This window comes from Nannospalax galili, unplaced genomic scaffold (assembly GCF_000622305.1).
Source record: "Nannospalax galili isolate Female #2095 unplaced genomic scaffold, S.galili_v1.0 scaffold186, whole genome shotgun sequence".
In the NCBI taxonomy this organism is placed as follows: Eukaryota; Metazoa; Chordata; class Mammalia; order Rodentia; family Spalacidae; genus Nannospalax; species Nannospalax galili.
This window is the reverse complement of record NW_008358774.1, coordinates 10536331-10557944: the sequence shown is the minus strand read 5'-3', so window position 1 is coordinate 10557944 and position 21614 is coordinate 10536331. Positions and strand designations below refer to the sequence as shown.

At 37.6% G+C, this 21614-nt stretch overlaps 1 protein-coding gene across 11 annotated transcripts in view; it reads right to left on the bottom strand.

Annotated features, from left to right (window-relative positions):
* The window catches only part of Epb41l2 (erythrocyte membrane protein band 4.1 like 2), a 229656-nt gene that overhangs the window by 25654 nt on the left and 182388 nt on the right, over window positions 1-21614 (bottom strand). For 2 of the 11 annotated variants that reach the window (XM_017795336.2, XM_029558163.1), the window contains 7 exons: window positions 20705-20851; window positions 19129-19230; window positions 12309-12869; window positions 10374-10496; window positions 8020-8118; window positions 6421-6501; window positions 1572-1680 (listed from right to left, as the gene is read on the bottom strand). In XM_017795336.2, coding sequence (XP_017650825.1) covers window positions 1573-1680; window positions 6421-6501; window positions 8020-8118; window positions 10374-10496; window positions 12309-12869; window positions 19129-19230; window positions 20705-20851 — 1221 coding nt within the window. In that variant the 3' untranslated portion in view covers window position 1572. The remainder of the gene's footprint in view (window positions 1-1571; window positions 1681-6420; window positions 6502-8019; window positions 8119-10373; window positions 10497-12308; window positions 12870-19128; window positions 19231-20704; window positions 20852-21614) is intronic. The other 9 variants (XM_017795337.2, XM_008822127.3, XM_017795339.2 and 6 more) reach the window with 6 other exon arrangements.

Here is a 21614-nt window from a genome sequence, read left to right as displayed (position 1 = left end):
TTCTAGCTTTTTCCTTTTGTTTCAAATTGGCTTACTGAGTTTTGCACTTCTTTCTTGATTTCAGCCTGAATTTTCTTCAATGTTTCTATCTCTTTTCTGAATTCAGTCAGAAGTTTATTCCTATCTTTTTTAGTTCTTTGATTTGTTTACGTGTTCTTTAAATTCACTGAATTACTTGATCATGTTCATGATTGTTCTTTTAAATTCTGTGTCCTGGGTTATCTCTATGGGGTTCTCACTGTAGACTCTTCTATGGAACTGGTAGAGTTTGATGGGAACATGCTGTTTTGGTTTTCCCTGTTGTTATTTTTCTGTTGCACTTTTGGCATGTGGATTTCTTTTGTTGTTTGTGATTCTGGTATGAAACTCAAGTCTTCTTTTGTTGAGTTGAAATTTGCTTGTTTGTATTATTGGTGTGCCTTGGTTGTTTTCTTATTGTGTATGTCAAGCTGGTTGGTCTAGGTTTCAGGTTCTCTCAGATTTTATTTTGGAGGAAATGATGGCTTCAGATCAGCTACTCAGGAACTCCCACAGAGGCCCAAGTCAGGCTCCAGTCAGGTACACTCAGGCTTCCTTCTAACTTTTAGATTCCTACTATTGGGTACTCAGAGCACAATCTGGGAAGTTAGGTATGAGGAGGCCTGATTTTTAGACTCTCAGACAGTCTGCTGAGTTCTCAGCCCCTGTACCAAGCAGAGGCCAGATTAGGTACTCTGGCTTTCTGCTAAGGTCTCTGCCCTACAATAGGGAAGGTCTACCCTGGGGCCATGGGAGGGGCCTCACATAATCCCAGTTAGGGGGTTGGGTATAGCATGATTTGGGGAAGCTTTGGCGAGCTCACCACCATGTGGAGGCTGGATCCAGGTGCTCTTAGGTGGTCTGCTGAGGTCTCAGTCCCTACCCCAGGCAGAGGCCAGATCAGGTACTCTCAAGCAGTCTGCTGAGTTCTCAGTGCCTACGCCAGGCTCAGGCCAGATCTGGAACTCTCAGGTGATCTGCTGAGTTCTCAGCCTCTACACCAGATGGAGGCTGGATCTGAAATTTTCTTAATAATATATTAGAGTTCTTAATTTACTGAGGCTAGTAATCCTTTTTTTTGCTGGTTATACTAAGTTTTATCATTTACCATCTATTTTTCCCCCCTTTGGCTCAACTAAAGTTTTCAACTTTTACAAAGTCAAAGCATATTTTTTCGTTTATGGTTCATTGCTTGATAATTCTTACTGTCTATATTTAAAAGACTTAATTCATCTCTTCATTATCCTTTGTATAAGAAAAATCTTTTAATGTAAAGTAACAGCACCTTCCTCCAAAGGTCATTGTGAACATCAATTAATTACAACTTATAGTAACATGCTTGATACAGAGGAAAAGAGCATAAATGTCAACCAGTAACAATCCCTAAATGATAATTATTAGTACTAAATATCCAACAGATCACAGAGATTATAATCATATGCACCTGAGAAGATGTTCTTGGAGATACTAAAAGTCTGAAGAAAATCACCCACAATATAGAAAACAGGATCACAGAGCAGTCACAAGAAGTCCAAAGATGGCCAGACTCTTACCTTACTCCTCTCCTTCTTCCGCCAGCTCTGTTTCTTTGTGCACTACCACCCTTGTGACCGACATATCAGGGTGCTGCTCTCTGGCTTCCCTGATTGCCTGAGCCAGCGCCTACCAAGGTGAGAACAAACAAGCATGAGCTGAGCCCTGGATTCTACCTCAGGATGGCAGAGCACATACACCCTCACGTACTGAGAGGCAAGCTCCAGCCAAGTTGGTTCTCTGTCTTCATTTACAAAAGCAGGAAGATTTGACTTGGGCTCACTGTTCAAGTTAGAGAATGCCTGTCATTTCCTTAACTTCCCGTTCCTCCAGTCCCTCAAGTGATGATACATGTGGGAGAATCCCAGTTTTATACTCACTGTGAGATTTGGAGAAAATGGTTCTTCTCTGAGCCATATTATTCTTACCTGAAAACTCAGAGATGTAGCTAAGGCTACGAAGATCATTGTAGGTGTTGTTTGAATTTAGGTAATGATGTCAACTAACTAGCACAGTGCCTTATCTATACGTTCAAATGGCAGTAACTATCACCCAATAGCTGGAAACTCCAAGACATGAGACTAAGCCTTCTTATCTTTGCCATCAAAGGCTCTCAGCAATTGTCTGAATTAAAACACATTATACTAAAATATTACAGAAAAATACCTATACACTTCCAGGGCACAGAACTAAAAGAAGAGCAATAAGTACACATCATCAGTAAAGACAAAGAACAGAAAGACTAATGTCCTGCAGCTCTCTACTTTGCAGTTGAAGACCTTGAAGATCCAAAGGTTAATGAATCTTCATCAATCCAAGGAGCCAGCAAATAACAGCAAGTAGAGAAGGAGCAGTGGTGTGGCCTCCACTGGTTCAGGGTCTCTTCCTTGGACCACGTAGCAAGAAAGATGAGTGCTTCTGTTTTATCAGAAAGCAACTATGTAATATGGAAAGAACTTTTTTTATTTTAAAAATTATTTTCTTAAGTTTTGATAATTTTTATTTATAAAGATGTTTTGGAGGCAAAGTAATGAAAAACAAAACATCATAGAATAAAGTCTAGGAAAGAATCGTAAAAGATAAAGACAAATTCCTCTATGAACAGGACACTTCATCTCATAATGAAACTGTGTATTTGAAAAAGAAAAGGCAGTGCAGTGTTTCCTTTTGCTCTGTTATCCATCTGCAGGGACAAATGTATTTCCTATTTACATTAATGTTTCTGTCATCTGTAAAGTTTCTGTGCAAAGCCCTAAGTCTCATTTCAGTAAATAGGTAAAGCTAAAAGAAGGAATGCATGAGAGGCAGAAGAGTCACAGCCATCTTCCAATGCATGTTAAATCATGCTTAAATCATGTAAAAATTCCTTTCATTCCACATTAGCTTAAGAAATTAATATTAGTTTACTATGGGAATAATAAAGACATTAAATTAAACATACTGCTAAATTGAGGGGGGGGAAATGTCAAAACAGAGTATCAGTATGAAGCCAGGTTAGTTTTGAAATTCTTGGGCTCCTCCTACCTCAGTCTCCTGAGTGCTGGGCTAGAATAATAGACATGCAACACCATACCAGACCAAGAACATTTTTATTAGAAATATGTTCAGAAGAGCAACTGTAGTGTAATTTATCCCTTCTTGGCATGGAGCTGAGAGAGCCATGATCAGCACAGGATGAAGGTAAGACACTATTGCCAAAGACAGAACATACTTTGGACACAGGATTTGGAGTAATGGAGCTGGAACTGACCTGGAAGCCACTTCCCCTGAAGGCTAACGCTCATAGCTTTGCAGAACACTATGCAAGCTGCTAAGGGAGAACATCAATCAGTGGGCCAACCCTAGCTCCAAGACCTAATAATCACATCAATAACTGGAACAGCAAATGGCACTGGTATAGTAGTAGCACTTTTATCTTGGGGGTAATCAACAGCTACCTAATTGGACTTAAAGCCCACTCGACGGGAGGAAACTCATGTGAGGTACTGCAAACGGAGCCAAATACACATGGTTGGAGAGGTCACAGATTAGAGAAAACCCCAAGACTGTCACATTCCTAGACAAATGTAATTTCTTACCATGTACAAAATATGGATCCTTAAATTTACAGACAAGTAACCCAGTCACCAACCATCAAAGAAGCTTCTTTTTCAACAGAGATTATTATAGAGTTCTACAACTGGTGAATTTCCCAAGCCTAAGTGGCATGTCTCTGATGCAACCTCTATGCCTAAGGCTCACGGAACATAGAACAAGGGATAAAGACAACACTAATGCATCTTTCAATTCCGATCAATGAAGCTCCCTCATGCAACAGAGGGGCAGGAACACAAAAGGTCATATATGGCCAAAGTGTAGAGAGTAAGAGTCTGCAGAGTGTGGGTCCTTGGACAGAACACTTATATTAAACTCTACCCACCCAGGGCTCAGAGACTACTGATGAAGAGGGGTGGAAAGATTGTAAGAGCCAGGGAGGAGGTGCACAACCATATGGAAATAGTCCTACAGGTTCCTGGGATCTTGCTCATATGAACCTATAGCACTGGCGTCAGCATGCACAAGACCTATGCAAACCCAAGCAGACAAACCCCAGCACAGAACTGTGGAAATGGGCAATAAGCCCCAATCTTAGTAGAAGAATTATTAGCAGCTGATTATTGCTGGGTGAGGAAGAGCTGATCTTAAATGGAAGGACTCTGGATAGGCTGACTAGATCCCAGTGGATGAACTTACACTGAGGAACTTTTGGGGATACCAACTTGACATAATAGGCCTTAACACAAATTACAGAATGTATGAATTCTGGTGGGGGGGTATAAAAATTATTAAGATGTTCTGTATAAAATACACAAAATTTCAGTAAAAAATTTACCCAAAAATGGTTTTAGAAGATATATTCCAAGTTTACATTGGCTAATGATGTTTGAAATGAGCATGGGTCTTTTGCAAAGATACTTTACTTTTATTTATTTCAATTTTTCTATACAAACATGTATTATTTATATAACAGGAAAAATTAAATGTTTAAAAACTTTTTAAAAAAGATTCCTTTGAACATAGGAAAGGAACTGAAAAAGATGTGAATGGTTATTTAGGGCACTACATGATCAAAATCAGTTTTTGGTAGGGAAGCAATTTCTTCATTTAATCTCCAAAAGCTCCATTCATCCCAGCACAGCTTTAAGGAGAACGTGAACTCATCAAGAGTCTCTGGGGCAAGTATGAAGGAAGCCACAATGAATGGGGAAAGCTGATGCCATCTTACAATAAAGCATGAAAACGTCTCTAGTCTTTTCTTATGGCTATCTGACCTCCGCTTGAAAAGGGCTGAAGCATAAAGCACACATCAGAGATACTTGTTTTGGAAAGATACTTTGCTTATATTTAATTCAATTTTTCTATACAAAATGGCTACCAAGTCATCACTTTTTAAGAGTTAGAAATATGCTGCTTTGGTATTCAGGTTTCATGTTTGTCTTATTTCTATTAGCCTCTCACAAGTTATGCTACCTAAACTTGAGTTTTCAGGGGAAGCAGGTTAAAAGGTAAAACACAGAAAGTGAGGGCTGAGAGTCACTCTGCTGAAAAGGAGTCATTAAAAGCATGGAAGGCTTAGATGCTTGGTGAGGAGAGGGTAAAGGAAACAAAGGCTGGGAAGATGCCTCAACTTTCACTTCTTTTATGCCAACACGTATGTGCTCCTGCCTAGAATATTATAGGAATTTAATAAATGTTTCTTGAACAAGAAACCCAGAAAGAAAAAAAAAAAAAGAAGCAGGTTTGCAACATCTTCATGTCAGGAGAGCTCATGAGCGCCCCAGTGAGCAGCAGTAGAAAGAATCTTCTCTATAGAAATCTGGAGGTTTATTTCCATGTGAGTAATTTTTTCCATGCTAAGTATCTCCTAAAAAACCCCACTCCTAAGTTTAAATTTGGGGTGAAGGCTAACCCTCAGGAAGATTTTTTAAATATATTATGAAATATGTAAATAAAAATACCATCCTTACAAAGGCCATAAAAGTGCATTCTTCTCTGACCATATACTGAGCCTTTCTCAAGCAAGCAATTCTTATCTCACTGTATTTCCTGGGCTCAGTACTGTGTTCAAAGCTGTGTATCTACCACTTGCTTTGATTCTCCAGTAGAAGTAGTCCACAAACATTTCTTTTCCTTTTTTCCTTTCTTCCAGTTGTTGTAAAGGAAAATCCCTTGGTCTCCTTTATAAAATCATTCAGAGAGAGAGGAGGGTTTCTCACTTGGGACTGTAGTCTAGTATCAGAGCTAGACTCTTGAGTTTCCAGCAGTTCCACTCACTACCAGCCTATAGCTAAGCATTCTGTTTAACTTAAATGTAGAAAAGAAGCATGGTTCTGATTTAAAAAAAAAAAAATCAGAACCAATCAAAGTTTTCATTTTGAAGGAGACCAGATATTATTTGTTTCTCTAACCTACAATATAGCAATAGGAAAAATAAAGTCAATGTCTCAACTTTTCTTATACTGTAAGATGTCACTTGAAAATTCCTACAGGTAGGCATAAGAAAACTTAGTCGCTTTTTTTGTTTTATTGCAAGGCATTGTCTTTAAGTACCATTTGCTTTAAAATATTAAAAAAACATTAAATATTAATGAATTGTCTTTAAATCAGGCCGATGTGAATTCCTAATGGCCACCAAAAATTCTGCATGTTACTCCAATGGAGATAAATTAACAGTCTACACTTTATGCTGAGGGGGAGTTGGGAGAGCTGAAAACACAGGCTGCATCCACCCTATGAAGCATCTTTACACCATACCTAGGAGCTGGACTTCACTCAGGAGGTACTCAGAGAAGATGATTATGCAGAGATATGCCATGAGGTGGTCTTTACCTGGTCATGATCAATATCTGCATCTCCTGTGATCACGATGCGTTTCTCAATTCTCGTTTCAGATATTCCACCTTTCACGGTCTAAAGGTCAAAAAAGAGAAGAAGAAACAGCAGTCACTAAAGTATGCATACACAGAAAAAACAAAGATGAAGCCCACTTTGACCTTCTGATTGTCTTCAGGCCAGGTACAGAATAATGGAAGTCTAATAGATATTTTCCTTGCCATACTTTTAAATTCATCAAAGAATCGTAGTTAGGATAGCATCCATGGGTATCCCTCAATTGAAAGCAAGCTTTAAATTATCAAGATTCAGGTGAGATTAGGATGGAATAGATGTCACTTAAAAACCTAAGCAGTTCCATTGGTGTATTCTATTACAATTTCCTGAGTTAAACCTTCCATGTCAGTTGCCAAAGTTTTGAAAAGAAGAGAAAAACAAAAACAACTGTTTGCATTTGCAGAGTTACAAGCAATTCTAACATTTTAGGTATGTTTTAGATTTGGGAAATTGTTTGATATCATAGTTTTGACTCCTTGATTCCAATCATACAAATTCATTTGGTGAGTTCATTCGATTTGGAACAATAAAAAAAAAGAAAACAATGACTTGGATTTGGGTTTAAGATAAAGAAAATGAATGGAATCATTGCTTCCATATGTGGTTGTGCATGTCGACATGGAACACACGACATACAGGTTGTGTAGAGACAAAGGAGGCCCTGAACAAACTGCTTCACAGAGTTACTGGCCAAGTGCGTGCCCAAAATGCCTGGGACATGCTCAAGAAGGAGGAGGCTTGAGAGATCCTTTACCTGTGACCTTTGAACAGAACACAGTCCTGAGAAGACACAGAGGCAACTTCTACAACCCTCACTCTTTGCACACTAAGTCACAGTGACATTGTATTATGAGAAATAAAGCTTATCACTGGCTTTAGCACCAATGCACCCTGCATTGTAATTCACAAAGTTTCTTGTTTGTTTAAATTATTAAATTATTTTTCATGAAACATATGGTAGAAAAGAGTACAACAGATACATTTAAGATCATTATGCACTAATCCAATGTGAAAGAAAAAACAAAACAAAATGCTGAAAAATAAGACTTGGATTAGAAATTTGTTGGCTTTAGCGTATATCAAAATTAGCTGGAAGCTTCCTAAAACTTTCCATGGTTTCAATAGGTCTGGAGTGAGCCATGGTATTTACACATCCAAATCCCCAGCTGGGGCTGATGCTGCCAAGCCAGGGATTACACTGGTTATGTAGTATCAGATATTTAGAGAATGATCTGGGAAAGTGCTCCACATCAACATACTAGTATCTTAAATAAATGAGAGAAGTTTCACAATTTGATTAAATGATCTCTGCCCATGTAGCTGTCTTAAGTATAGCTATTCGCATTTTTACCCCCTTGTACTTTACAAATTGAAGTTTGTTTGAAATATATTTGTCATGGAGCCTACTCTCTTGGATACTTTAAAGAGAGATTTCACTCTACTGGCACTGTGTATTACTTGGGAGTATGTATAGAAACAAAGAAACAATAAAGAAAAGATCTGTTTGCCATGTGTATCCTCTCCCCTGGATTGCTTTACCTTGGTGATGTGTGTGGTTGTCGTTGTTGACACGGACTCAGATGTGATGGTCTGTGCTGTCAGTAACGTGCCCGAATCACCACCAGCCCCGCCATCAATCTTTGGATATTTGGAGGAAAAATACAAAGTAACACTTAACTTCCATCATGTCAGAGAAGACCCCACCCAATGAATAAGCATCTTCTAAAATTTCCACAGTTGGTAGAAGATCCTGTCTATCCTTTGTATGTTGGTAGTGGTAATTTATGGGCCAGGAATGTGGCTAGCATTGAAAAAGGAGGAGAGGTACAAGACAATGAATGCAGAGAAGCAAACCCTGTGGGTAGAAAGAAGAGGAAGAATGAAGCAGCAGGTGGTACTGAAAGCCATGCAGGAATCAAGAGCATCTATCTGAGGATATGTGTGGAAGTGAGAAAGAGAGCAGAGAGCCAAGTAAAGAAGCATCCAGTGACCCAAAGTACTGACTTTGCTGTTTCTTAAGCACAGGTGGGTAAAAATAGATAAAAGGTTTTCTCAGATTACTAAGGAATAGAACCTGCTGAGGATAAACTGAACTTGAATGGCCTAGTCATTTGCTTATCTTTAATATTTTTTTAAAAACATTGTTCTTATAATGGTTAGTATGTCATAAACATATGAGTGCACATATTAATACTGTATATGTGGATACACCCCATTTATATTAAAACAGGCTTTAATTTGTTTGCTTTGACACTGGAAGAGGCAGAAGATTCTATAGTTTACCAGAAAAAAAAAATACCTTAATTATTTAAGATCAAACATGTTTGCCTGTTTCCTGACAGTAACCAAGGGAAATGTCTCCTAAGCTTGGCTCATGCACCTACATTTGTAAGGGCACTTACCAAAATGTAGACAGGAGAGAATGTTCACATACACATGCCCATGATGTGAAACCTATTTGCTCTTAAATGGGATCTATGCACACATGTGGATAATATGCTTGAAATAATTTTGAGAAATGTTGTACACATTAAAACTTAAAAAAAATATTTTGAAGGTGATACCTTCATCATAGTATAACCCTACCAGAGGTTTAACAATTTATCACGTACATTTTAAAAAGGATCCATTTAAATGATGAACACCCTCCTTTTGTTACATTTTATTTATGTGTGTTTGTGTAAGTTTCTATCTATCTATCTATCTATCCATCTATCTATCTATCTATCTATCTATCATCTATCTATCTATCTATCTCTCTATCATCTATCTATCTATCTATCTCTCTATCATCTATCTATCTATCTATCTATCTATCTATCTATCTATCTATCTATCTATCTATCTATGCAGGAGGGAGGGAGGGAAGGAGGGAGGGAGAATAATAGAGCCCAGAGGGTGATGGGTGTCTTCATCAATCACGCTTCACCTTGTTTTTTGAGACAGCATCTCTCAATGAAACTTGGAAATCACCAATTCAATTCATCTAGACAAACTGGCCAGCAAGCCCCAAGGATTCTCCTGTCTCTACCTCCCCAGCAAAGAGGTTACAGGCATGTACTCTGGGCTATTATAAAGTATGTTCTGGGGATCTGAACTTGGGTCCTCAAGTTTATATGTCAAGTACTTTATCAATTGAGCCATCTCCTCAGCCCTATTATTCCTAATGTTAAACATTTTAATGCTTATCTAAAATCTTTATAGAACCAAAGTCTGTCAGACCTAAAATCAAGTACATAATTCTAGTAATTACTTACTTAGACACAGATTATATACAAATAACTACATATGCCTAAGGAAAATGATCCAATGTAGAGGAGAGAGAGCATGTGACGGCCTGTATTGCAATAAAGTATGAGTTTATTTAGTTTGCTTTCATGGAGTTAAGACTGGGGGGCTCAGGGGGAGCTTATAATATTAAAAATCTACAAAACATACATGATCCTATAAATTTTGTAAGGCCATCTGTTTCCTAAGAGTATACATATATTTTTAGATATAGCAAGCCTTAAAGGCCTTACAATAAAAGGATAAGGTTTGTGCTATTTATTGTTAACTAATCATATGTATGGGTCACCAATCTGTACTTATTCCTCCTTTCTAATTGAGGTATTTATTTCCCTGGGTACTGGGGATTGAAGGCAGAGCCTCACACACACTAGAGAAGTGCTCTATTCCACTGAGCTACATCTCTAGCTCTTCGAAGGCTACCATTTGATTGCAGTTCTCCGCCTAAATCTAAGCGGGTAATATAGCACATTATATTGTGGAAAATGGAAATGTGGAAAGCTTATGTCAAAGTCAGAAACATAAACTAGAGGCAAACACTGTAAACAGAAGTAGTCATACTAAACAAACAAATGATTCAAATAGTCCAAATCTTGAGCTTGTACCTGTGGAGACTCATATGTGATGGTTTTGGTCTCAGTTTGAACAATGGGGACTTCCTTGGTGGAGATTTCTGTCCTTTGTGAGGCATCAGAAATTGTTACCATCTCTGTTTTTACCACTGGTGGCTGGGGTGGAAAAGGAAGGGAAAAATAAATTCTAGTGGCGATGAAGTAAAAGTGTTTAAAGGAACCTTCAAAAATAATTGTTAAAAAAAAATTCAGTCACACACTCATGCACAAAAGAAAAGAGAGAAAAGTAAATATCCTAAAATAAAAGATATAAAAGAAAAACTTTCCTTCAAGTATATCTTACACATACACAAAATGTATATCTATGTGTGTATGTATGAAAAATCAGCTAACATAATGGCTTCCTAAATTATGTAACCTTTCAAATGGTGATGGTCCTAAGCTACACTTATACACATATACTTGACTTTGGAAAAGTGATGTTAGAATTACAAAAGAAAATAGAATGAACTATACAAAGTGACCTATCTCTATTTTTGCCACAGTTTAATGAACCACATATGTGAAGGCTTGTTATTTTTAATAGGCTTGTAAGCTATGTAGGCCAAGATTTACTCTTCTCTGCCAAAAGATGCCATCTTCAGAAAGGATATTTTCAAGTTATGACTGATTGGATCATATTCATCTGAACATTACAGTGTTTCTTTTGCATTACATACAATAAAATGTTCTATCTAAAATTAGGCCATCACTGTTGCATTAGTGCTCTGAAAACTTTAAAATGTGAAAAGGAAGTTTCGATATCTGTTAGCATTGTAGTCTACTGTGCACATATATTTAGTACATCAGACTAAAGGCCACCAAAATACCATAATACTTCCTTTCAGAGAAAATTCCCCACAGGTATAATTATTTCAAGGAAAACAGTCATATATTAAATGTAGAAAACAACAGTTCAAAGACTCTTGAAATGTCTTCTCTGAAGTGAAACATAAAATTTAAAAGTAAAAGTAAAAATCTATTTATTCCAAAATAAAGCCACTTCAAGATTTTCTACCCCATCAGAGAGAGCAAATGTGAGCAAATCCCTGTGCTATGGGCATTCTAGAATTAAGAGACATTCCTGCAGAGGATCAAGAAACATTCTTGTGGAAGTAATCTAACCCCTACAAGAGAAGGACTGCCCTTAATGACCGAGATTTGTTACGAGGACTACACAAGGTTCTCTTTCCTGAAGATAAAAGGAAAAGACGTATCTAATATAAACAGTCCACAAAATATATAATCAATTTGCAAACAATCCAGGATTGACACAAGGACATAAGGGTAGGCTCCTACTGAACATTTATTCCCTGGCTGCCTACAAGGAAGGAAAAGGCTCTTAACCAAACAACACTCTCCCTGGACTCTAAAAACAGAAATCACAGTGGCATTAAAGAAATAATTTTCTCATCACTGCCAGATGCTACTTTCAGAGCACCATGGTACTCAGAGCCTGCTGTCAGTTCTAAAACTTTTTAACTGAAAGTGGGGGAATAAACTAAAAAGTCAAATCCAATCATTAAAACAAGAGAGAACATACATTCATAATGACCATCTCTCAACAGTACATACATAATTTACTAATTAAATCAAGAAAAAAAAGGCATTTAGTTGAAGAAGTAGTGCAAAGAAAGACAGAAGCATCCAAAGCATGCAGAGAAAAATTTAAACGGGAAATGAGAAGAAAACAATGATGGGGTTGTAGGATTTTATCCTACAGGAAATGCAGTCACAATAAAAAACTATGAGCTGAGCTGGCAGAAGACCTGCAAAGCACTGCTTTCTCTCTTCTTCCCAGGAAACAGAAAAACGAGGTTCTTGCTGGAAAAAGATGAAGGAGAACTGGGGAGAAAGGTAGAAGAAAAGTAGGTGTTTCCCACCTGAGAAACAGTTCTATAGTTTAGCTCATGCTTAGACTCCATTTACCTCTGAACAACAAATAATTTCTGGCAAAACATCAATGTCAACATGGGACACCTCTCCGTTAACTTTATGTTGTTCTTCCTCTGTTTCTTCTTTCATGTCTTGCTTAACAGTGCCTTCATGTGCACTCTTCTCTTCAGGTATCTTTGGGGCAACTACATTTTCCTGGGCCTCTGTCTCTACTGTGATTACACTGGCCCCTGCTTGTCTGTCTGAGCTGGCTTCAGGCACTGCTGCCTCCCTCTCTACTACCTTGGCTGCTTGGCCGGGCTCTTCCTCCGTCTCTTCATCATACTCCTCCTGCTCTTCCCTTATGGTGCCCTCAGTCACACGGTGCTGGGGTTGGTACTCTCCCACATCTTCCTCCTCACTCTCACTGCTGCTGCTGTTCTCAGAAGACAGGGAGGTGGAGTCTTTTTGTGTCACAGGCTCCACCTTACGAATCTCCCCAGGACCACTCCCAGGTGACAGCTCTTTACCATTCACTTCTTCTGTGATTACTCTTTCGTCTTTCCCAACCTCTGCCTGCTTCTTCTCCACTACATTCAGAGTCTCATGTGAACTCTGTACAAAAAAAAAGATGGATGAGGGAAAACAAAAATATATGAATAAATAAAAACAATGGAAACTCAAATTAACTGATGGCAGATTCATGTCATGAAGAAAAACAAAGATGATTATGATGATTGACTGAAAGGGAAGCAGGAAAACATGAGGTGGATGAGACGTTAGGTAATGACGTTAACACCGAAAAGGGGAGAACCTTAACAGCATCCCTGGCTCCAGTGCAAGGCCCTTCCGACGCAGGAGCACGTGTCTGTGAAACAAAAAGCAACCGAGGACACAGAATCAATACGGTTTTACCTCAACAACCACCAACAGACATCTGACACTGCAAAGACAGAGGAGCAAGAATCAACTCTACTGAAACCTTTGCTCAAGGTCACACAGAGGACAATTAGACAAATGCCACAAAGCTTATAAAAGAAAAAAGCAAGCAAACAAACAAAAAAACCCACAGTCAATGTCTGCCCAAAGAAATAAAATACTTTTATTATAGGTACAATAAATTCCACTTATGGTATAAAAAAATGTCAAAGAAAAATATGTAATTATGCCTAAGCTTACTAATCATCATAAAGAATAAATTTTAAAACTTAAAATCTATTCCTCAAACACTTTTGGTTTTAATCTGATTCTAGAGCCTAGCCTGGGACCCAGATTCTAAAATAAATGGAACATAAAGGACTCTTTTATGTGCTTCTTTTCTTGTGCTTTTAAAATTGTAGTTGATTTCAAATTGCTATTGCAATAAAAATGTTCACTTCAGAGATGGTTATTATCATCTCAATTTGTCATGCAGATCAGCTAAAAGGATATTACATATTAGGGTGAATGCCAATAATATCTGAAAAATGTCTTCCTTAGAATTTAGCTCATTACCATTACTTAGAAGCTTGAAATGGATCAAACATTATTTGAGATGCTCACTGATTTATTCTATTTGAGTAACATAGTGCTAAATGTTCAATAAAAAACCTAAATACAGAATATATTAGTAACATAAATTACTATGGTATAGTATTGTTGGCTAGAATATAAACTTTTCTTTGAGGAGATTTTAAAGCTTCACATTTCCTTACACTTGTACAAATGAAGCACAGCAACATTTTTATATTCTAGTGGCACTGCTACTCATGATCTAATTTAAAAATACTTCAGCTAGAGGAAGCAGCACTATTTATTCAAGGTATCATACATGCTGGATATAGAACTCAATGATCCTCTGACTCTGCTAAACACAACTGTTGTGCTACTAAGACATTAACTACATTCAATGGTTTTTCTAAGAGATAGCAGGACGTCATTGGTCCTAGCAACAAGGACATCCAGAGCTAAATGATGTAAATCTCTGCAGCACCTATCAGCATATGCTCAGACTCTCTATGAAGTACATGGCAATAGTACGTTTGAGTTGCTCAAAATTCCTATCGTCTAAACATGTGACAAACAGAATAAGAGAATCATCTTTCTGGTCTAATTGAGAGCCCAGAGCTTTCAGATACTAAACTGAAAACCTCAAGTCTGTTTTGACAAGCAAGTAACAGTTAGTTACAAACTCCTCTGCAAATAAAAATACCTAGTGATCAGAGTATTTCTGAGCCAGATGTTTCATACAAATGATAGGCTAATGATTTAGAGCTATTATTACTTAACCTCAAATGGCTAGATAAGTTCTGCCCAAGTTCAGGGAATTCCTGCAGTCATTCAAAAACAATTACACATTGACACTGGCAGGCATTTCAAGTTTTCCCTTATAAGCATTATTTCAAAAACAATAAACCACTAGTAGATACCTGAAATCTGGGTTTTGAAAACTTGAGCTCTATTAAGCACATTTAGCTAGATTAAGCTTGATGGAGGCTTCCCTAACAACCCCAACTCTGGGCCTCAGTGGTTTAAATAAATCTCTGAATTTAGGCAGATTTTTGTTGGTTGATGGAAGGAAGGAAGGAAGGAAGGAAGGAAGGAAGGAAGGAAGGAAGGAAGGAAGGAAGGAAGGAAGGAAGGAAGGGAAGGAGAAGAAATGAGAAACACCCAATCTATTTCTTTTGTTTGTGTTCAAATTCACTGTTTCTTGAATGTTTCTCCCAGTGATGATTTAACCAATGAAAGCAGTAGAGGGAAGGGTGTCTAAATACTCAAAAAAAAAAAAAAAAAAGAGAAGATCACTCTTATATGGCTTTTAGTAGAAAGGGAAACAAAGTAAAATGCACCTCAGACAAGTGTGAGAAGGGCGAGGAGGAAAGCTTTTCTCTAGGTGCATTAGAGTTCACAACAGCGCCCTCTGCCGTCCAAGTGGCTGAAGGGAAGGTGGTGTTCATGCTATGAGAAAAGCCCTTTCCACTAAACAAAATAGATGTTATTTCTTCTTCTAGGCTCTAGAGAAGTAAGAAAAGGAAGAGCAAAGAATTAACAATACATCAAGACACACAGCAGTGACCTATGAAAAGGAAGCAAAGGTTACACTAGGAAGAATAACAGAACAGCATAAAATGAAAAGAAAAAGGACTTTGAAGACTGAAGCAGGCTTACGTGGTTTGCCTGAATGCCAGCTTTTGCATCTTACTTGAAAATCTCGGGTAACATTAACCTATGGAAGCCAGCTAAAACTTAAAATTTTATCAGAAACAGCACATCCATTAAGCCCTCACACACTGTTACTTTTGAGGTAGTTCCTTGGCTTCTTTCTGCAAACAATGGCCTCTTCAGCAACCCTGCACCTGAAATGCTTCTTTCCTGTGCTGGAGCTAGGGTGACTGCCCCTCCTGCCCTCAGTGCCTTCCCTATGCACTCTGGCCTTTCTGACTTTGCCATTTTTCTTAGGTTCACTAAACAGACCTTACCAACTTATTTTGTATAAGGCTTCTACAACCATCCCAGCTCCTATGATCTCTTTTCTACATGATTGTACCTTCTTGACAGCAACCCACAGTAACTCACTCAGAAAGGAGGGGGGGGCATGCAAGAAGAAACAGTGAAAAAGAATTATATAAGACAAACTCAGAGCCAAAGACTCAGTGAGAAATATACAAATCAGCTGTCTGAAAAACTATTAAGGCAAATTTGAGTTTCATGTTTCTACCCCTTAAATAATGCTTCCTAACCTGCCTGGGAGAGTAAGAATAGCTAGAACTAGAAACAGGAAAATGGACTGCCACTAAAGAGGCACTGTGAAGCTGCCCCCTCATGGCACTTTGTGAGAATAATTCTTAACAAATCACATTCTCCAGAGATCCTTTAAAAAAAGACATGCATAGCATTTATAAAATGTTCCTTCAGACAATGAGGTAAGGTGTGAGCAGGGGGTATGCCCTCGAAATGTTCACAGTGAAAAAGTTTCTGGACTTTACCAATGAAACCCAAATATGCAAAATATGAAAATCAAGCTCTTATGTGGCCCAGTTGTACTCCCTCCCACCAGCAAATCATTGGGGAGTTTAAATACTAAGCACTGAATTACTCAATAAATTCTTTAAATTTTTATTATTTTTATTTTATATATGTGAGTGTATTGCTTCCATTTGTGTTGCACAATGCCCATGGAGGTCAGAAGAGGGTGTCAGATCCCCTGGAACTGGAGTTACAGACAGTTGTCAGACACAATGTGGGTGTTGAGCATTGAACCTAGGTCCTCTGCAAGAGCAGCTAGTGCTCCTAACCACTGAGCCATCTCTCCAGTCCCTCAATAAAATATCTTCAAAAGTATCTTAAAGATTGAGGATGAGCTAAGCGTGGTGGTACATGCCTTTAAATCCACACTCAGGAGGCAGAGGCACGCAGAGCTCTGTGAGTTTAAGGACAGTCTGGTCCACATAGCAAGTTCCAGACACAGAGACCCTCTCTAAAAAAGAACAAAAAAAAGGACTGAGGATGTCACTCAGTGATATAGCTTACCTTACATGCTCAGTATCCTGGGTTCAACCCTCAGTACCACACCCCTAAAGTATTATAAAACTACAATGTAGGCAATTTCTAATAGACTCCTGAGAGGTTACTTTACACAAGATTTCATAATTCTCTAATACATAAGAGAATGCACAATAGTTATTTATTCATAGAAGTCCTTGGCCTTCTAACGTTCTGCTCTATTCTCAAAATTGTTCATGTTCAAACTAAAGCCATTCTGAAAATTCAATGTATCTATTTTTTAAACAAGACACTATCACTGTATTTAAAAAAAAAACCCATAAAGCCCATTCTGTGGAAATTTGAAAAATTTAGGCAAATACCTATACATAGCTTTTCCACTTTTCAATAAGAATTATGGTTCAAAGATAAATAAGAAACCCTGAAAAATCTGAAGCAAAAGGAAGACACAGTAAAGACAGAAAGTGAAATAGTATTCTGCTAAAGTCAAAACATAAGTAGACTCTGTGTGCTTTCAATTAATAGTGGTATACTACTTGAAGAAAAAATATCATGTAAATAATAAATGTTTCTTGGGTGAAAAGATGAATGGATAAATGTAGTTAGAACTGAGATTGTTTATGTGTATGTATATGTGTGTGCAAAATCAAATAAGTATATGGTTTTCCACATGTGCTGAGAAAAAGAACAGGATGATTTAAATGTCCCATGATAATACTCTTCTATACAAGGTATTTTATATTGCATATTCTTAAAAGATGAGATTCAGAAAAGTGGTAATTTTTAACAGCTTCACCAAAATTCTAATTTACTTCTGCAAAAAAACACAAGTACATCACTTTAAATTTGATCAAATGATGACATGTGACTTAGTTTTAGAAGACAATTTTTAAAAAATACATTTCAAAAGGTAGGCATGGTGTCGCGCATCTTTAATCTCAGTGCTCAAGAGACAGAGGCAAGCAATTTCTGTGAGACTGAGGGCAGCCTGGTCTACACAGCAAGTTCCAGGCCAGCTGGGGCTACAGGCAGACCCTACCTCACACACAAAAAATTTTTAAATAAACAAAACAAAACAAAAAATTTCAAAGCATGTGACAGTGTACCTGGTACCTAGCTTCCAGTTTCAAGCTAGCCTTTAAAGTATATAAACATGGCACTTGCTTTAGCTTCATGGCATTTCTCATTTGCAGTGCTCTGGAAATATTTTATCTCAACTAGGCCTCAAAGTCCTTAAAAGACAATCATTCTATTTTGTCTCTTCCTCACTCCACTGTGCATTCTGATGAGTATTTTTACAAAACCTAGTTTGTGGAAGGGAAATACTTTTTCCTTATTGCTATTCTCTGCTCAATCACACCTTCTGATTAGCCACTCCTTATCCAGTAGCAGAGGGATTTCTGTCTGACACATACAGAATTAGTCATCACTCACCTTAAAAATCTTCAGTGGCTTCCTATCACTTTCTATAGTTCTAAACTATAGCATTAAGACCTTGACATGAGCTGGGACTCTCCTGGACTTTGCTTCCCTGAAGCTCTAGGTTGTTTACTAAGCTCTTGTCATTTAGTCATTTTGGCTCCTTAAGCTTAGCTCCTACCTTGGTCAGTCACTTTTGCTTTCTTTAATATGAGAACATCTTCAGGTCTGCTTCCTTATCATTAAAACTTCACCTTAAAACCAAAGTCAACTCCTTCTTGCCCTTCTAGATTGCCTTCTAACACAATACTATATTTAACTTTTTAAACACTTCTTAGTATGTGAAATTCTCCAATCACTAACGTACAGTACACCTGCTGTCTACGTTCTCCACTAGACTCTCCAGGCTGGCTAAGAAAACTCAGCAGAAGAATGGGAATTGAAAAGAAATTGAAAGATCGCTTCCTCACTCAAGTCAGGCATTTCCTATGTACAAAGAGTAGGGTGGGGGAGGCTGCTGCTATGGTGCATCAAAATCTCCTTTTTTCCATTGAAATCTGAAAAATGAAAACTCAAAGCTTTCCATATGTGATTAATGGGCTAGGAACAAAAGCACACATCATTTGTTATTTTCATAGCATCACAGCGTGTGTAAGTGCTATACAGTGCATTTTCACATGAAATTAGTTTCCCAACTGCCAGCCACATGCATCAAATGATGGTCACTCATCACCTAATGTGGTTGATTATTTCTGCATTCTCAATTTTCAAGTAAGGTGTTTATCACAATATGGTGTTTCTCTCCAATGTTCCTGATGCTCCTATAGTTGGGGGTCTCACTTTTGAAATACTCAAATTATTTTTTTTAAGTTTTAGGCTGATATATAAGATAAAAAGATTAGCTCTGGCTGGGAGTAGAAATGCACAGAAAGGAGAAAAAGCAAGAGTAGAGCCAAGGATGCAAGGTGAACACCTTGTCCGCCTCCTGAGCTTTCTCTTCAACTGTCCGTGTTGCTGTCATCAGGTACTTCTCCTTCATGGATAAAATATCCTTGAAAAGATGTTCTCCTTTTTTCTATTGTTTTAAACAATGACATAATCAACAAATAAGACATATACATTACACCTATAGCAACACAAACACAAAACAACTGTGAGCCATGGAACAAACCAGATCATGCAACACATAAAGGAAGGCCAAAACCTTTATATTATCAGACACCATTTCTCCAGAAACTCTAGAGTGGGATGCTAAAACTGACTTTCTTTTCAAAAAATCTGAAAAAGAGTATGTGGTTTCCACCCTCTTAAGACCACACAATGTGGGGCTGGAGAGACAGCTTAAGACAGGTTAAGAGCACTGACTGCTCTTGCAGAGAACCGGAGTTCAATTCCCAGCATCCACAAGGAGGCTACGAACTGTCCTTAACTCCACTTCCAGGGGAATCCAAAGCCCTCTTCCAGCCTCCACCTCTGTGGCATTGCACGACACAGGTGCACTCACATACATGCAGGCAATACATTCATATGCATAAAATAAAAATAATAAAATATTTTTTAAAAAAGTCCACACAATGCTTGCTTTCTCAGTTCAGCAATTATTTTTGTTCATCAGTTCCTAAAGCATTGCTTTCCCTTCAACGTATCAAACTTAGAAATTAAATGCTACTAGTAGCTTTGCTCTTCAACAAAGAGTGAATAAAGACAACATTAAAGAATCTAAATTAAATGCCTACAGTTGGGCAACACTCAAGCCACACTAGGTAATGAAAGGAAAAGGATGGAATTGTAGCAGAGCATCAACATCTATGTACAGCTTTAAAAGCTGCAGACTAAATGCATTATCATTGTCTCCTCAAGGGTGATGTGCACATGAAACTCCTGGTAGCCAGCCACAGGAAAGATCTGGGAGGGCACAAAGGGAGATGCAGATAGAAACAAAAGCAGAGATATTCTGAGGGTACATTCTAGAGGCAATGCTTGGTGGTGAGAAGTAGACCATAAAAAGAAACACAGTGGGACATTATGGTTGCAAATGGTTTTGAAACATGACTCTGTTATCACTATGTTTCAATTTTAATACTGACATATAATATTTTGCAATATGTAATGCTTTGTTAAGTTTTCAACAGGGCTCAGGTGTTCTTACAAGGTAAATCTTAACTTATTATTTTCATAGCACTGACTTCTAAATATAATCATTCTAAATATGACCTACATTTCTTTATTAAGTAAACTTCCTTATTTGAGACATCAATAACTAAGAAGCCTATTAGAAACAGTATCGTTAGTTCTTAAGTCATCCTAAGTACTACTTACTTAAAATTACTCTGAAAATACTCCAAAATTACCTTGAAACTCATTCAATTTACATAGTAGGCCAACAAATACTACATTGTTAATACTTAGTTTTTTAAAAAATTGTTAGCATTACAAAGAAATCAAGTGGGAGCATTTTATAATGGGAAATCAACAAACAAGATGGACAGCCTTAGTTTTACCAAACAACTGGAGTGAGACATAAAGCCAACAAATAGCTAGTGACATACCCCTTGCATCTGCAGGGACAGAGGTGTGATACGTCGTTTTTCCCATTCATTAGGGCGCGGCTCAGGTGTGGATTCCATAAAATTGCGCTTGAGTTCACTAATGCTAGCCTGATGTTTCAGTATGTCTTCCTGGGCCTTATCCAGGTCCTAGCAATATGTAACGTAATAAAAGGGAAAATCCAAAAGGAAAAAACCCAGTAGGACAAAAATTAAAAAAATAAAAAAACCAAAAAAATAAGACATAGTAAACTTATGATTTAAAAATATAATAAAGCAAGAAAAATGCCAAGTCTCAAAAGCCATATTATCACCTATGAATAACTGAGTTCATCAGAATTTGAAAATGAAGCCAATGTACGTTTTTACTCACTTAGGACTTTAATTTCTTCTCAGTTTGGGATTTTAAAAGAATAATTATTCACATTAGAAGGAAGCCATGGAACTAACTACAAGAATGACTAACAATCTTTTTTTTTTTTTTTTGCATACTTAGATTTTAACAGCAGCCGATTACTTTGTTTCCGCAAATTTATCTTTGTGATCAAGGTTAACTAAAAAAATTACATTCTGTGAGCACAGCAAAACAAAGGTAAGACTCATAAGCATGCTTGGCCCGAAGGGAGAAAGCCAGTCCAGAACAAAAAGTGGAAAAACCAAGGGTTGACTTTGTCAGGAAATTTCTACAGTGGCTTTTAATTCTTAAGGAATAAAAATAGCTGATTCCAGGGGCTACTTCTCTCTATAAAATAATGAACATCAAACTGGTCTCCTATAATATTAAGAACAAAAGTGAAACAGCCCCTCATTTATCAAGTGGCCCTTCTACCAAAATTCAAGAAAAATTACTAGTTCCATTTTTCATTTGAGTAGGCCCTGATGAATAGTATTCAGTGGATTTAAAATAAAACTG